The sequence below is a fragment of the Alosa alosa genome, chromosome 15, assembly GCF_017589495.1.
Source record: "Alosa alosa isolate M-15738 ecotype Scorff River chromosome 15, AALO_Geno_1.1, whole genome shotgun sequence".
Classification (NCBI taxonomy): domain Eukaryota; kingdom Metazoa; phylum Chordata; class Actinopteri; order Clupeiformes; family Clupeidae; genus Alosa; species Alosa alosa.
In genome coordinates this window covers 22,728,245-22,745,744 of record NC_063203.1, presented here as the reverse complement: position 1 = coordinate 22,745,744, position 17,500 = coordinate 22,728,245, and the positions used below count along the sequence as shown (strand labels likewise).

General features: G+C 42.3%; 1 protein-coding gene across 9 annotated transcripts in view; it reads left to right on the top strand.

Moving 5' to 3' along the window:
* Window positions 1–17,500, top strand: part of dock10 (dedicator of cytokinesis 10) — a 139,963-nt gene that overhangs the window by 87,429 nt on the left and 35,034 nt on the right. For all 9 annotated transcript variants that reach the window (XM_048265304.1, XM_048265309.1, XM_048265310.1 and 6 more), the window contains exons 12-24: window positions 3,411–3,635; window positions 3,976–4,098; window positions 6,147–6,229; window positions 6,864–6,986; window positions 7,459–7,538; window positions 7,824–8,011; window positions 8,377–8,442; window positions 8,557–8,649; window positions 9,119–9,242; window positions 9,756–9,877; window positions 10,557–10,640; window positions 10,741–10,833; window positions 12,034–12,152. In XM_048265304.1, coding sequence (XP_048121261.1) covers window positions 3,411–3,635; window positions 3,976–4,098; window positions 6,147–6,229; window positions 6,864–6,986; window positions 7,459–7,538; window positions 7,824–8,011; window positions 8,377–8,442; window positions 8,557–8,649; window positions 9,119–9,242; window positions 9,756–9,877; window positions 10,557–10,640; window positions 10,741–10,833; window positions 12,034–12,152 — 1,523 coding nt within the window. The remainder of the gene's footprint in view (window positions 1–3,410; window positions 3,636–3,975; window positions 4,099–6,146; window positions 6,230–6,863; window positions 6,987–7,458; window positions 7,539–7,823; window positions 8,012–8,376; window positions 8,443–8,556; window positions 8,650–9,118; window positions 9,243–9,755; window positions 9,878–10,556; window positions 10,641–10,740; window positions 10,834–12,033; window positions 12,153–17,500) is intronic.

Sequence of the window (17,500 nt, the reverse complement as noted above, 5' to 3'; positions counted from 1 at the left end):
GTCCCCTCCTATGATGAATGTGAGTAAAGCCCTCCTGACGAACTTAATGCTTTTTATGCTCGCTTTGACATGAAAAACACAGACTATATTGGACTAGCTGCAGCATGTGCCGAAGCAAATGAGGATGCACCTTTCTGTGTCTCTGAGGTTGATGTGAGCAATGCCTTTAGGAGGGTAAATTGTAGAAAAAGCTACTGGACCGGATGGACTTTCTAACAGGGTTTTTGAAATCCTCGCTGCTCAGTTAGCTCCTGTGTTCACTTATATCTTTAACACATCATTGGCTCAAGAGACCAGTTCCCTACTTGCCTCAAGCAGTCTGTTATTGTTCCAGTACCGAAAACAAAAAGTCCATCATGTCTGAATGACTACCGCCTAGTAGCCCTGACGTCTACAGTGATGAAGTGTTTTGAGAAGCTTGTGAAAAACATTATCTGCTCATCCCTCCCACCTCCTTCGACCCCCTCGAATTTGCTTACAGAGCCAACAGGTCTACAGAGGATGCCATCTCAAACCTCATGCACACCACCTTAACTCACCTGGAGGGAATGGGAATTATGTGAGGATGCTGTTCATTGACTTTAGTTCATATTCAACACGATAGTACCCTCTCACCTTGGTCACAAAGATGAAGGCCTTAGGACTGAACACCACCCTGTGTCACTGGATATTTGACTTCCTCACCAACCGTTCACAAGTGGTTGGAGTGGGGGGTCTGACATCTGACTCATTAACCATCAGCACTGGTGCTCCCCAAGGCTGTGTTTTGAGTCCACTGCTGTGCAAACATCTACACACATGACTGCAAAGCCAACGAGTAGTCATACCTCCATCATCAAGTTTGCAGATGACACAGTGATCTTGGGCCTGATTAGTAACAACAATGAACAGTTCTACTTGGATCAGGTTGATGAGGTGGCACAGTGAATTGTCAATCTAACAAGCTTGACACTGAATATCAATAAAACCAAGGGAAATGGTAGTGGATTACAGAAGGCAGCAGCAGAACTACAGTTACACCCACTAATGATCGCGGGCAACCTGTAGAGAGAGTCACAAGTTTTAAATACCTTGGTGTCCACATTACTGAAGACTTAACATGGACTGTTAACACTCAATATGTTCTGAAGAAGTCAGACAACGACTCTACTTCCTTAGTCCAGCTAAGGAGATTCAAAGTTTCTACATCCATCATGAAGGCCTTCTACACTTCAGCCCGGTTGAGAGTGTTCTAACTGGTAGCATCATCACCTGGTATGGGAACTCCACAGTTAGGATTGTAGTACTCTGCAGAGAGTAGTGCTCAGCTGAGCGTACTATAAGAACTCAACTCCCTGCTCTACAAGATATCTATTCCCAGAAGAGTACTCCTAAGAGCCCAAAAGATTCTGAAGGACTCTTCTCATCCCCAACAATGGATTATTCCTACCGGCTGAACTCAAGAAGAGCGCCTATGTAGTCACAAAGCCAGAACTGAGAGGGGACTCAGGAACTCACACTATACTGACTTTTGCACACATTCCTCCTCCAGTTCAAACCCCAACTCTGAACTCACACTATACTGACTTTGCACTCATTCCTCCTCAGCACTCATGACCCCACACACACACACACACACCCACACACACCTACAAGACTTTTTAGCACTTTTACATCCCTCTCCCTATGCTACAGACCTTTTATTTATTTTCTTATTTCATCCCTGCGTCAAAACACACACACACACACACACACACACACACACACACACACACATATCTGACTTTCTCCAACTTTTGCACACTTTTTATTTATTATTTTGATTTCTCCTCCATCTACCCATGTCCTTGATTGCCTAGCCTTTCTGCCCCCCCACCCCCCCCCCCACCCCATCCCCACCCACACACACTTACATCATCACTGTCATCACTTCACATACATACAGCACTCCTCTACATACTTGCCACTGCCCCCATACACAGCACATTGTCTTCAGGATCTTCTCAACACACATCCTCTACATACTTACAGCACACTGCCCCACCTACCCACACACACACACACACACACACACACACACAGTCCTGCTCCACTCCCGCCCACACACACATCTTTCCTGTCATCATCACATACATTACATACAGTACTCTGCTTGCAATAGTAAGTCCTGACCCCCAAACACACACACTTACATCCACTGTCATCACTTCACATACAGCACTGCTGCTTGCTACAGTAAGCCTCCTCTACATACTTGCTGCACCCCCCCCCCACATACACAGCACATTGTCTTCAGGATCTTCTCCAACACACATCCTCTACATGCCCCACAGCACACTGCCCCCACCTACCCACCTACACACTACACACACACACACACACAGTCACTGCTCCCCTCCCCTCCCACACACACACATCTTCACTGTCATCACTCCCACATACATTACATACAGGTACTCTGCTTGCAATGGTAAGTCCCTGCCCCCCTACATACACAGCACATTATTTCATCAGGAAGCTTCTCCAACACACATCCCCAACATGCCCACAGCACACTGCCCAATACACAGCACATTGTCTCATGGGAAGCTTCTCACACATATTGCACACTGCCCTCTCCCCACATACACAGCACACTATCCCATCTCCCCTGTCATCCCCAACACACACACACAAGACCCTGGCAGTTGGGTTAGCCCCTTGAGCCGTGGATCTGCCCAGGGTTTCTTCCTTGGTAAGGGGTTTTTCCTTGCCCTGTTGCTCTTAGGTTGCTCCTTGTTGGTGCCCCCACCAATCCCAATCCTCCCCCACTTTTTTTTATGCAGCCCTTGCCATTAATCTACTAAACCCCTCTTCTACTGCACTTTTTACCCCCATTAATGCACAAATAGGCTGACACCAGACATAATTTCACTGCATTTCTTACTTCCAGTAACTATATGCATGTGACAATAAACTTCCTTTGTATCCTTGTATCCTTGTATTTGAATGGCCAGTTGTTATGTACAGTATGTGTGTAGTTTTGCACTGTCTGGCTCTAGTGTGTTGTAGAGGTTGGTTTTGCACCTTACTGAGATATGGTGTTAGGCCACCATGTATCCCTGGGCCATATATGGTCATCAGCTGTCCTCTGGGGCTCTGCCATTGGTTTGTGACGGCCTCTGGGCTTCAGTGATAGTTTAATATTTTGTTGACGTTTGATGTTTGGCGTTTGACGTTTGACAGGCCTAGTGCAACTGAAAAAGGCCCAGTGTTCAGGTGACATGTGCTGTAGTGAAATGTTAATTTCGGCGCTGGACTTGAGCTACAATTTTGCAGCGTGTTGTGACGTGACGCGAGAGGTGCAAGTCTTTAGTCCACTGCGGTACCTGCGATCCTGAGTGTACAGTATGTGTGGGCTGTGATGCTCAGATCTGGTTCTGTCCGGACAGATCGAGCCGTTCTTCGTGACGGTGGCGCTGTTCGACGTGCGGGAGGGAAGGAAGTTGTCGGCGGACTTCCACGTGGACCTGAACCACGAGAACGTACGCCAGATGCTGAGTGGGACAGGGGGGTCGGCACCGCAGGAGAACGGACTGGGCCCCCCCAACGACAAGAAACCAGGCGACTGCCATCTGAGCCAGGACCTGGACAACTGGCTACGCTTCCCCAAACAGGTGTGTGTGTGTCTGTGTGTGTGTGTGTGTGTGTGTGTGTGTGTGTGTGTGTGTGTGTGTGTGTGAAAATATGCTGTCTACAAACGTGTATTTGTGCTTTGTGATATGTGTGTGTGCTATTATTACCCATAATCATGCAGTTCAGAATGAAAATATCACAATGCATTCTGTGTTTGATCAGACCTGCCTAAGTGTGTAACTTTCTTACTTCCTTCAATGTTTGGATCTGTGAATCTTCCCCTGTGTTAGGGTCCAAATAAAAGCATTAAAATGTGTGTGTGTGTGTGTGTGTGTGTGTGTGTGTGTGTGTGTTTGTGTATCCATCTCTTCCCTGGTAAAGGCCATCTTCTCAGTCACTAACCCGCACACAGACATCGTTCTGGTGGCGAGGGTGGAGAAGGTGCTGATGGGAAACATCACCAGTGGAGCGGAGCCCTACATCAAGAACGCAGACTCCAGCAAGGTAGTGTGTCCTCACCGCCACACACAATCACGCCAGACCAGGGCCAGACTCATGCCAGATCAAGGCCAGATCAGAGCTAAAGTCATGCCAGATCAGAGACAAACTCACCAGCTAATTAGGAGATAGTTAACAGTTAATGAGTGCAGATTTAGGATGTCATCAACATAGCACAAGTAAGTGTTTAAATGGTCACACAAAAAAATGACACAGTATTTACATGCATAAGGAACAGGCCCGTGTACTTTCCTTTATTCACTGTACCATCAGTGTTATGCGGTTACTACTCTCTATACTGTACATACATACAGTACCAGGGTAGGAATTTCAGAAACACCCCTGACCCATGGCCGTCGTGGCCCCTTGGCGTTACCCGATGAAGCCCCATTGAAAATCATAGGTTTACAGGCCACGGTGGCCTTGGTGCCCCCTTTCAATATTCTGCTTTGTGTCCTACTAATAGCGATTTTTTTTATTTAGCCTGTGGCCTGTCAAAATAATCTTAGCATTCACAGGCGCCAAATTAATTTAGTCTTTTACGCGGTAGAGAAAGTGACAGCGCAAGAAAGTCGTCCAAATTCACCCATTCTTCTCAGTTGAACTACTACTTGAACTAGCCTATTCATCACACAGACATCACAAGTATCACATGAAAGAGCTTTTTTGCTCAGCTTTTTAAGCGATGTTAGCCCGATAATGGTGTGTTGAGCGGTTCGCGAAAAAGTAAATGATATAATTTAATTTAATAATACATTCTATTGAAGGTTTTGCGTCCATGATCTCCCTACCCATTCATCTCGGTAGAATACTTCCACGAACCCTTCTTTTAACACATGACAAACCACATATCAGAATAAACAGCAGACCTTACCGAACACAAAAGTGTAAAGCAGTCCCTGTACAGTTAGACGTTCCAGAGTAATCCAGTTTTGAATTTGCAGTAAATTTCGACATGCATGGATGTCTCAAATTTGGGCTTTAAGTTTTACAATGTGTTTAAATTGTTCCACATGATTTCATAACGGGCCAAATACAAAATAAATGTTACAAATATCGCCTAGATATTGGTAAATCAGAGGACAACTGACTAAGAGTTTGTGAAAGTAGCCTTAATGATCACAAAATGCTAAGCATGCATCTAGGCTATTTGAGTTTCTTAAAGCTGAGCTGTGCTTAAATTTAAATTGTTCAATACATGATTTCATAGCAGGCCAAATATAAAATAAATTTTATATATAGCCTAGATATCTGTTTTTATTAGATGATCAGATGATGTCATGTTTCATGTTTTTGTAATGTTTCATACAATGATGCAGGTCTACTGCAGTGAATAGGCTAAATAAAACTTTGATAATTTTTATAGCCTACTACTGTATAGTTAACTTTGGCCTTGGTGCCCTGACATGTGGCCTTTGTGCCCCCCACCAAATATGCCCAACTGAAGGCCAAGTGGCCTTGCCCCCAGAATGGGAAATTCCAAGCCTGTACAGTACGTACATTCCATGTTCTCTCTATACATACATACGTACATTTCATGTTCTGTATGCTTTCACTGTTTGATGGGTGGTGGATGGAAAAGCCATTAAATTGTAAGAAGAAGAGGGAAAAGTGGGAAGAGGAAAGCGTGTGCTTTCTTTCACAAAGCAAGGCCCTGTTATTGGAAGCACGCTGCTGTAGGTAGCGCTCCTGCTCGCCGGCCTCTGTGCGGCTTTAGCTTTAAGCTGCTTCGCGGTGCGCTAGGCGGGCAGATGGTTTTTGAATACGTTTTTCCCTCGGAGCGACCCAGAATTCCCCCTCATCCCCCGTCCCGAAATGTCAGAAATCTGGCTTTTGTTCTGGAGCGCTGGAGCAGGCGACCTGTACGCGGGCCAAAATCACAACTCCTCTGTTCGCCTTAATCCCTACCCGTATCTAGGTCAAGGTAGATTTCTGTCCATTTTTCATGGGGATTGAAGTCCAAATAAACTACTGTTTCCTGCATCCTATCTGTCTCTCTCTCTCTCTCTTTCTCTCTCTCTCTCTCTTCTTCTCTTTCTCATGCATACTAACAGACGGCCCAGAAGATGCTGAAGGCCAATAAGCATTTCTGTAGCAAGTTGGGGAAGTATCGCATGCCATTCGCCTGGTCTGTCCGGTGAGTACTGGGTCAAAGTGTGTGTGTGTGTGTGTGTGTGCGTGCGTGTTTGTGTGTGTGTGTGTGTGTGTCGTGTGTGTGTCTGTGTGTCAAAGTGTATGCGTGTGTGTGTGTGTGTGTGTGTGTGTGTGTGTGTGTGTGTGTGTGTGTGTGAGTCCCAAAGCACTACCTCTGGGAAGAATTCTTGTTGCCAACTAGCTGGATCCTCACAAAACACCAGATCCCTTTTCATGAAAGTATTTCACATAAACAGTCTCTTCCCCCTCTCCTGCCTCTCCTATCCTCCATTCCATCTCTTGCCTTCTATCTCTCTTCCTCTCTTTCTTTCTCTCCGTTTCCACTCCCGCTGTCTCTCTCACTCCCCCATTCAAATCCCAGTGGCTCCTGCACTCTTGCAGGATGTCCAGAATGAATGTTGTCATACACCATGTTTTTCAAGGGATGAGTGTTTAAACTTCTCTCTCCAATCTTTCTCTCTATATATATATACCATCTCGCTCTCTCTCTCTTCATATATCTCTCTGTCTACTTTCTATCTCTCTCTCTTATATATATATATATATATATATATCTCTCTCTCTCTATCTCTCTATCTATCTCTATATATCTATCTCTCTCTCTCTCCCTGCATCAGATCTGTGTTTAAGGATAACCAGGGCATGGTGGACAGGGAGTCTCGCTTCTCACCGCTCTTCAAACAGGAGAGCAACAAGATCTCCACTGATGACCTGATCAAGCTGATCTCTGAATTCAGGAGGTATGCAAACACAGCAGCCAGTCACTCAGTCCGGTCCCCATCGCATGGAGCCACGTGTTGGTACTTGTTATAAAGGGTTTGTAAGCAGTGGCAGTCAGAGTAATACCATGTAGCTACTTGTTACAGAGAGTGTATAGCTGCTGTCTAGTGGAATGGAGAAACAGGGATTAGGGATTACCTGATGAAGATGATCTCTTAATACAGGAAGTATATTAGTGCATCAGCCAATATCGGTCCCTATGAGACAGAATAACATGTTGGTACTTGTTATATAGGATTTATTAGAAGTTTAGTTTAGTTTGTTTAATGAATCTGATACCTGAATACTGATCTCTGAAGCTGTCAGTAAAAGACCAAACTGAATGTGAAATGGATTTAATTTGTGTGCGTGTCTGTGTCTGTGTGTGTGTGTGTGTGTGTGTGTGTGTGTGTGTGTGTGTGTGTGTGTGTGTGTGTGTGTGTGTGTGTGTGTGGCGGAGAAGACCAGTAAGCTCCAGACCATCCCAGGTAATCTGGAGGTCACCGTGGACTGTGTGCCCCTGGAGCATCCTAGTGAGTCTGCTACCTGTTTAGCCTGTTGTTTAAGTATTGCTTACAAATATTGTATGATTGAGGTGTGATTGAAATTATATATTATTATTGCAAGCACTGTACTTTTACTTCAGCATTCTAAATCTATATTTTTATATATAAAAAAATCAAAAGGGTTCTGCAATGTTCTTTGATATACTTAATAGTGTGTGTGTGTGTGTTTGTGTGTGTGTGTGTGTGTGTGTGTGTGTGTGTGTGTGTGTGTGTGTGTGTGTGTGTGTGTGTGTGTGCGTGTGTGTGTCTCAGACTGTGTGACGTCCTCGTACGTCCCCATAAAGCCGTTTGAGGACTGCAGCGCGCACACGGCCTCTGTGGAGGTGGACGAGTTCCTGCAGGAGTCGGCCAAGTTCGCCCAGCCATACCGCGTCTACCGCAACCACATCTACGTCTACCCCCGGCACCTCAAGTACGACAGCCAGAAGAGCTTCGCCAAGGTAGGCAGCAGTGCAGCAGCCCCACTCTTAAGAATCCCATCTCAGGATGTGTGTATGTGGAGTTAACATGAGATGATAAGATTTACTCAGATGTGGAGAAACTATTTTAACCATGCCGTCTGATTTGAACATTACTGAAGGGCGGGGGCAGGAGATTTGGGGGGTGGGGGGATCACAGCCTTAGGGATCACCTGCTCAGATGATATGACCCTTCATATGTGTAATATGAGCAGGAATATGACTAATGGGTTAAGAAGATGTAATAGCATTTATAAGCATGTAATAGCATTCGTGGAGATAAACATAGTCCGTGACAGAAGTGCTTATATTTCAACAGAAAAGATGACTGTCTTCCTATTTTACAGGCGAGGAACATTGCTGTTTGTGTGGAGTTCCGGAACTCAGATGAAGAACACGCAAAAGCTCTTCAGGTAAGAGTTCTGTTATCGGCCACTGTTCCGTTCACTGTTACCGCACAGAGTGGTTGTTTGGGTGGTCGGGTCTTTTTTTATTATAAATCTTATTTCCCAATTTTGCTTCCTCAGTGTATTTACGGAAAGCCAGGAGGCCCAGTTTTCACCACAGCTGCATTGTCCACGGTTCTACACCACTCACAGAACCCAGATTTCTATGATGAGGTGTGTGTTTGCTTCAGAACCATGGAACCAAGGGCCAGGGTGCACATTGACTTGGATAGCTATGGAGGTTCTAGAGACACAGAGACTAGCCTGTGTGTCATTTGGCTAAAGTGACAGAGCCTTTGTATGTATAGAGATACATGTTAAGCTTTTGGTCTAATACAGAGGATTGGATACTCTATGGGGAATAAACAGACTAACATATAAACATATACGTTATAATGTTTTGAGTTTATGTATGTAATTTGCAACACTTCCTAGTCTGATCAGGTGAATATTGTACAGTATGTAAGCATAATATGACTGTGTAGTCTCTGAAGATGTGTCCCTCTGCCTCAGTCTGGTCCAGGTGAAGATTGTATAGTATAGGGTGTTACTTCTATAGATTGTAATGTATAGTATATGGATCACGCGTGATGTGTGATTCTGTGTGATTCTGTGTCCCTCTTTCTGCCTGTCTCTGGTCCAGGTGAAGATCGAGCTGCCTACAGACCTCCATGAGAAGCACCACCTCCTCTTCTCCTTCCACCACGTCACCTGCGACATCAACGCCAAGACCAGCTCCAAGAAGAAGGAGGCTTTGGAAACCCCAGGTACAGGACCCAGCACATGCTCTTAGAGCGAAAGGACCCAGCCTCCAGATAATGTTTACGTTCTTACATTTGGAACACGCATCCAAGACCTTAGGAGTTGAAGTTTTACTCTGTTGTAAAACCGTAGCGTGGCGTCTTTGATATACTTATCAAACACGCATCCAAGACCTTAAGAGTTGAAGAAGTAGCGTACCGTAACGTGTACCATGAGAATAAGAGGTGAATGACTGTTTTATTGTTGGTTTTGCAATATGGGGTGTGCATATACATCTCTTTTTTGCCATGTTAATATGAAATCTCTTGTCTGGCTTTGATGGTATTTCTGGGTCAGTTCTGTGTTCATTATTTCCTCTGTGTGGGTGTCTATTGTGACAAGTGTTTGTCTGTCAGTAGGCTGCACCTTGCTCTAACACTGCATGTGTGTGTGTGTGTGTGTGTGTGTGTGTGTGTGTGTGTGTGTGTGTGTGTGTGTGTGTGTGTGTGTGTGTGTGTGTGTGTGTGTGTGTTCTGCAGTTGGCTATGCCTGGCTGCCTCTGCTGAAGGACGGGCGTCTCTCCTCCCAGGAGTTCAGCGTGTCCGTCTCCTGCACTCTCCCTACAGGCTACCTGGCCATTAAGGAGCCTGGCTCCTCCAAGGTGTGTGTGTGTGTGTGTGTGTGTATGTGTGTGTGTGTGTGTGTGTGTGTGTGTGAGAGAAAAAGGAGAGAGAGAGAGAGAGAGAGGGTGTGTGTCTCAGTGTATGTGTCTGGAGTGTCTGGATTTAGTAGCCCAGGTGTGTGTGTGTGTGTGTGTGAGAGAGAAAAAGGGAGAGAGAGGGTGTGTGTCTCAGTGTATGTGTCTGGAGTGTCTGGATTTAGTAGCCAAGGTGTGTGTGTCTGTGTGTTTGTGTGTGTGTGAGAGAGAGAGAGAGAGAGAGAGAGAGAGGGTGTGTGTCTCAGTGTGTGTGTCTGGAGTGTCTGGATTTAGTAGCCAAGGTGTGTGTGTGTGTGTGTGTTTGTGTGTTTGTGTGTGTGTGTGTGTGTGTGTGTGTGTGTGTGTGTGTGTGTGTGTGTGTGTGTGTGTGTGTGTGTGTGTGTCTGGATATCGAGCAGGCTTCTCCAATGTTGCTGTGTGTTTTTTCTGCACACATGTTTGTACCCTGGATAATATGAGTGTGTGTGTGTGTGTGTGTTTGTGTGTGTGTGTGTGTGTGTGTGTGTGTGTGTGTGTCCTCATAACGGGATAGGCCTCATAACCTGGATACTGGTGTGCATGTGAAAGCAATCTGTGATGTCGTACCGAGACTAATGACCTTTGGCTTTTGGCATCTTTACAGAATGGCTCTGACCTGAAGTGGGTCGATGGTGGGAAGGCCATCTTCAAGCTGTCCACCCAAGTGCTGTCCACAGTCTACACTCAGGTACTGTAAGCCATGGACTACGTCTCACGTTATTTGACTTCCTGTAGTTGGCCTAGGCAGGAACTGAGCTGTGTGTTTTGGTTTTCTTCCTCCTTGGCAGGACCCCCACTTGAACCGCTTCTTCCAGCAGTGCCACAAACGAGAGACAGAGCTCTCTCAGCCACCTACCTCAAACTTCCTCAACTGCTTGAAGGTGAGCACCAGCCCACTAAGCCTGCCCAAATAGCAGATACCAGCCTATGCTGCCTTACATTAGCCTAGCATAAACTATTAGAAACAGCAACTGCTTGAACATGAATAATCTACAAAGCCTGCAGCTTTCAGTCACTATGTCCAAGTAGCACAGACTAGCCAAACTGTTGATTATGAGATGAAGGCATTACTCAACTACTTAAAGGGACACCAGACAAGCTTGATGCTTTTTCTCTACGAAACTCCCCCTCTTGATTGATTAATCACCACTATGTGGATACTGTTTTTAGAATTGATTTAGATTAAGTGTTAGTTAGTATAATTTGTATTTTAGTATATTTAGTATATTCTTTATCTTCTACTGTCCTTATTGCTTAGTTGTGTTTTTATATTATATACTTTTAATAACTTTTTCTGCTGTTAGTGAATGTGTGTGTGTTGTCGGTATGCTACTGAGACCTGAGACGCATCTTCCGTCAAGGGTTTTTGCTGCTTCTTCGCTGGCTCTGCCATTATACACACGTTTGCAACAATCGCTAGCGTTTCGTTAGCCTGCCTCTGTGCTGGATGCAGGATGTAAACTGATCCTGCTTCGGTCGGCGGGTAGGATACACAGAACTTGCAAGTGGGATATTCTTCTTACAGGCAGTAGGGGCGGGCGAGAGAGTCTTCATTCACCCTGTAATGGGTCATTTAACCATCTACCATCTTACGAAGATGATTAATTAACATGAAAACGTTACCTAGTGTCCCTTTAAAGATGAACACCCTGAATGTTTCTCTAGACTAATACAGACCACAGATTACACATTGTTTGTTTATGTTCTCATGGCAACTGGATACAGGTGTTATGTTTCCACTCAGAATGAGAGATTTAACTGACAAAGAGTCATGTGGCCTGAATGTTGAATATTAGATGCAGGTATTCCTTAACTGCTTAAAGGTGAGGACTGTGAGGACTGTGTTTTTGTAAACATACAAAATCTAAATTAACCATAGGCAGGATTAAGACTCAGTTAAGATACACAGCATTACTTTGTAGAGGAACTGTGTACTTTTAGATGGTTAGCTCATGAGTTTGTATGGAATATAAGGCAATAAAAATAGTTTTACTTTTTTCAGTCCATTTAGTCGTTGCCTGTGAATGAAGCGATCAGCCATTGGCGATGATATCAGTAATGTTGGTTTGCTCTCTGTGCAGGGTCTCCTCAGCATGGAGCGGATCCACGTCATCATCCGCTTCCTGCCCGTCCTCTTCAATCAGCTCTTCAAGGTCCTCACCGAGAACGACAACGACGAGGTCACCACCACCACCACCAGGTGTGCCAGCGCAAACCCACAACCCTAGTATTAGTATTTTGTTAGTATTATTAGCAGTGTGCAGCATGTTACTATTAACATATGACATGTTAGTATATTGTAGTACCATAATGTAAGTAGTATAGTAGTTGTAGTATAGTAGTTGTAGTATAGTAGTATAATAGTGTAAGTAGTATAGTAGTTAGGTAGATGGATAGATAGATAGATACTTTATTGATCCCCAGGGGAAATTCAAGGTCTCAGTAGCATTCAGACAACACACACACATTCACTAACAGCAGAAAAAGTAATTAAAAGTATATAATATAAAAACACAACTAAGCAATAAGGACAGTAGAAGATAAAGAATATACTAAATATACTAAAATACAAATTATACTAACTAACACTTAATCTAAATCAATTCTAAAAACAGTATCCACATAGTGGTGATTAATCAATCAAGAGGCGTTGCAATGACTGAGGCAGGGACTGAGCCTGTGATTCTCTGTGCATAGTAAGGTGATGTAAGGTGCTCTGTGTAAGTGAGTGTCACGGTGATGTGGGTGAGTGCAATGGTGATAGTGGTCATGGTGATGAGTAAATGAGTAAGTGCAACAGTGCAACAGTGCAAGAATAAAGTCTATATATCTATATCTCTATATACGCAATATAACTATTTTAAGAAAAGGTATAAGTGTGGCCACAGTTCGGCTGTGGCATGGAGGGAGGGGTTATGCATATGTGCTAATGTGCTAATATAGCACGCAAACAGTGAGGCAGAAAGACAGTGGTAAAAAGTGGCTAGTGGACAGACAGTATCCAAACGTGGAGGGGGTGAAGAGGCAGACAGACTATGCAGAGAAGTCTTTCTCTCCTCATCCCTTAAGTGAAGCATTGAACAGTTCAATGGCCCTGGGGACAAATGACTTCCTCAGTCTGTAGTATAGTAGTATAATAGTGTAAGTAGTATAGTAGTTGTAGTATAGTAGTATAATAGTGTAAGTAGCAGAGGTGGAAAAAGTATGAAAATATCGTACTCAAGTAAAAGTACCAATACCTTGATGAAATATTACTCAAGTACAAGTTAAAATACCGATCTGAAAATGTACTCAAGTAAAAGTAAAAAGTAGTTAATTTAAAATTTAAGTAAAAGTTACTTAGTTACTTTTTTTTTTGGGGTACCTAATGGGAGACTTTCTAATGAGGAGATACAGCACTCAAAAAATCCTGGATAGTAATGCATGGGGTTAGTTTGTAACGCCAATATGGCAGTTGTCTACACATATCACAACCCTTCCGCGGCAAAACGTTGACATGTGAATACATTGAGCCAATCATGTGGTGTGTTGTAAAAATACATTGAGCCAATCATGTGGTGTGCTGTGAAGACATCGTGCCAATCATCTGTTGTGATCTCGCTGCTGGAGCAAGATTGGTGTCGCGGAAGCCTTACGCACACGCATTTCTGCTGAAATAGATGCAATTAATTGCGCCCAAAAGTGTTGCAATATGGCCGCCGAGTGGAGGTACTTGCCTGATAAGGGCGTTGAGAAATGGAGATCTATGTGAAAAATCACGGAGTTCTCCTTTAAGTTTGAGCAGTAATTGATTTTCAAAGTTAGTTGCACTCATCCTTGGGTCGCTTTGCAGTGAACAGTTATCCAGCACAACTGAAAAGCCCCTCACAGGCAGCTGAGGCAGGCAGGCCAATGTTGAGTTGCAGAGAGTTTTTTTTTTATATTTGGAAACGAAAGCAGAAGGTTCAGCAGATTAAAGGGCCGAACTGGGGGAAAGTGGGAAGTATAGGGCAATGGAGGAGAGGGCCCTTGAAAAGTGGAATACAGGGGGCACAACATTTTCATCAGGCATTAGTAATAACTCAGGTAATCCACACATAAAAATCCAAACAACTCCATAAGTAGAGTCATGTGTAATGAAGTGGAATAACACAGGAAAAAAGTATTGAACGCGCTAAAAAAAGCACTAAGGCAATGAAAGGGAAGGAACGAGCTGGAATCTGTAAGTAGTTATCCTTTCTATCTGCGCAAATTAATATAAGCTTGGTTTGTAGCTTACATATTGATGGGCTATAAAAAGGTTTTTTCATTACCAAGGTGTCACACAAGAAAATTTCATGATGGATAAAAGCAAAAAGCTCTTCCAAGACCTTTTAACCTTATTGTTGCAAAACATATCAATGAAACTGGTTACAGATGCATTTCAAAACTTCAGAATCTTCCAGTAAGCAGCATGGGAGCCATTATCTCCAAGTGGAAGAAACATCACTGCATCAGCAACCGGCACAGGGCACAGGATCTCCTCGCAATATTCTGACCAGGGAGTCAGAAGGATAGTCAATTCCAAGAGCCAAGGACCACTCGGAGAAAGCTCCAGAAAGACTTGAAGGCAGCCAATTCAATTAAATTCAATTAAACAGTTCTGGAAGTAATCTGGAACTAAAGATCAGGATTCACAAGAGGGACTCCTGAAATCTGTTTAGAACAATGGACCAAAATCACACCTGATACTGCGACTAATACGTTTTTGTCATACAGGAAATGTCTTGAAGCTGTCTTTACAAACAAAGGCTTTTCCACAAAGTATTGAAGAAAATTTCAGTAGGCACGTTCAATACTTTTTTTCCTGTGTCATTCCACTTTAATACACAAAACTCTTATGTTTGGATTTTTTATATGTGTGTTAAAATAATGTGTGGTGAAAATTTCGATTAGACTCACTGGACGTTTAGGCTAATTACTGAAAAAAAAAAAAGTGTTCAATACTTATTTCCACCATATATTTATTTTACCTGAATATTTTAACTTCCAAATTGTAAAATTACTTCTAAATGTAAAAATGAATGTCAGACGAAATGTAAAGTTTGACTGACTGGATTTTGTATACAAAACATAGTGAAAACTGTCTAAGGTCACTCACTCTCCCTTATGGTGCTAAATGGTTTAGTCCGCTTGCACGATTCATAAGGTAGTCTATCTTTTGTTTATTTAGTTGAGCATCGCTAGTAGTGGACCGCTAATTGTTGTGCTGCTGGTGCAATGTCTTTCTCCAAGAAAGCAAAGTCAGGTTACTAAAAACAAAGGCCAAAACAGGAAAAAGAGAGACATCAAAATGAGGGGAAACAACTGCTAACTAGAAATGCAATTCCAAGGAATTACCAGTGCATGAAAATGCTAAAGTTGTGATGTAAAATATCATGTATAGTTAAAACAGATAATACAGAGATGGTTACTACGGTGATGCTAGGATAGACATGGTGGTTGCATAGCTTAATAAAAGTTGATAGTTCAAAAGTAGACTGTTTAAAAGCTGATTGTAGATAGTTTAAAAGTTGTTGATAGACAGTAGATAGTTTAAAAGTTGTTGATAGACAGCTAGTTTAATAGATAGTTTAATGATAGTTTAAAAAGTAGACCGTTTAAAAGTTGAAGGTAAATAGTTTAAAAGTTGTTGACAGACTGGAAGTTGAATGAATGTTGATATTCAAATAGTTTAATGGCTGAGATTTTTAACTATGCTAACCATGCTACTTAGCTATTGTTTTATAGCAGTGCTAAGTAATGCTAACCTGCTAACCATGCTACTTAGCTAACATTTTCTAGCAGTTTAATGAATGTTGATATTCAAATAGTTTAATGGCTGTGTATAGGTAGATATTTGACTGATAACTGAAAGTTGGAATGGCTCTAAAGTTTGCTAGCAGTTATGCTAAGATTTGTAATTCTGCTAACCATGCTACTTAGCTAATGTTTTATAGTAGTGCTAGCAATGCTAACATGCTAACCATGCTACTTAGCTAACTTAACTAACATTTTCTAGCAGTTTTGCTAAACATTTTCTAGCAGTTTTCTTGTGCTTAACTATCTTTAACTAGCAATGCTAACATGCTAACTATGTTAACCATGTGACTTAGTTAACCAAGCTTATCATTTTTTAGTAGTTAATGCTTAACTATGTTAACTAAGATGTTAACTATGTTAACCATGTTACTTAGCTAACTTAGCTAATCATTTTTTTTAGTAGTTATGCTAACTATGCTAACTAGCATGCTAACATGTTAGCATGCTAACTATGCTAACCATGTTACTTAGCTAACCTAGCTAATCATTTTGAGCAGTTTTGCTAAAAATGCTAACTAGCATGCTAACTATGCTAACCATGTTACTTAGCTAACTTAGCTAATCATTTTTAGCAGTTTTGCTAAAAATGCTAACTAACATGCTAATATGTTAGCATGCTAACTATGCTAACCATGTTACTTAGCAGTTTTGCTAAAAATGCTAACTAGCATGCTAATATGCTAGCATGCTAACTATGCTAACCATGTTACTTAGCTAACTTAGCTAATCATTTTTAGCAGTTATGCTAAAAATGCTAACTAGCATGCTAATATGCTAGCATGATAACTATGCTAACCATGTTACTTAGCTAACCTAGCTAACCATTTTTAGCAGTTTTGCTAAAAATGCTAACAATGTTAGCAATGCTACCATGCTAACTAGCTAAAGTGGGTAGGAGTCATAGTTGATGAAAAGTGTTGACAGTTGATGACAAGTTAAAAGTTGTTGATAGACAGCTAGTGAATGTATATAGTTTAAAAAGTTTAAAAGTTGAATAGATAGCTTAAAAGTTGTTGATAGATAGTTTAATAGATAGATAGTTTAATGATAGTTTAAAAGTAGACCGTTTAAAAGTTGAATGTAAAAAGTTCAGTAGTTTAATGGGTTACATTGTTTAACAGTGGATTATTGTAGTGAGGACTTTTATTTTGAAACAGTTTTGGGCAGAGGCAATAGGATGTGTAGTCTTAATTGACCCAGATTGTATGCTTAAAGCCTGAGGCTGCAGGTGCCCTGAACACCTGCCATAGGATTCTAATTGCTTAATGGCCGTATTATGATGTCATAATCGGCAATGTTAAGTCTATGGGGATTTTTAAAAAGATTTTCTTTAATAGTTTAAAAAGTATAAAAGTTTCAAAGTTGAAAAGTCATACCAACCCGATCTGTTTGAAGACCTACGTTACATGCACTGGAATAAACTTCTTTCCAAAGAAAGGTGAGCACAAACGTCAAAACACGAAATCCCATGGTGTTTGCTTGAATATCTCCGCAATCATTGGTGCTAAAACAAACTGAGACAACCCATTGGAATAGCGGAAAATACACTTTCATAGGTTAATCTGATGCATCTCATGATCCAGCTCTATCTCCATCACTTTCAGAAAGACTGCATGGCGCCAGCTTAATTCATGTTCTGTTGTAGGCTACATGCTGATCATTATCACTAGGCTAGTGGTTTAGGGCGCGATTTTTTTTTCTCTCCCTTTCTGTTTTCGTTAGTCTTTT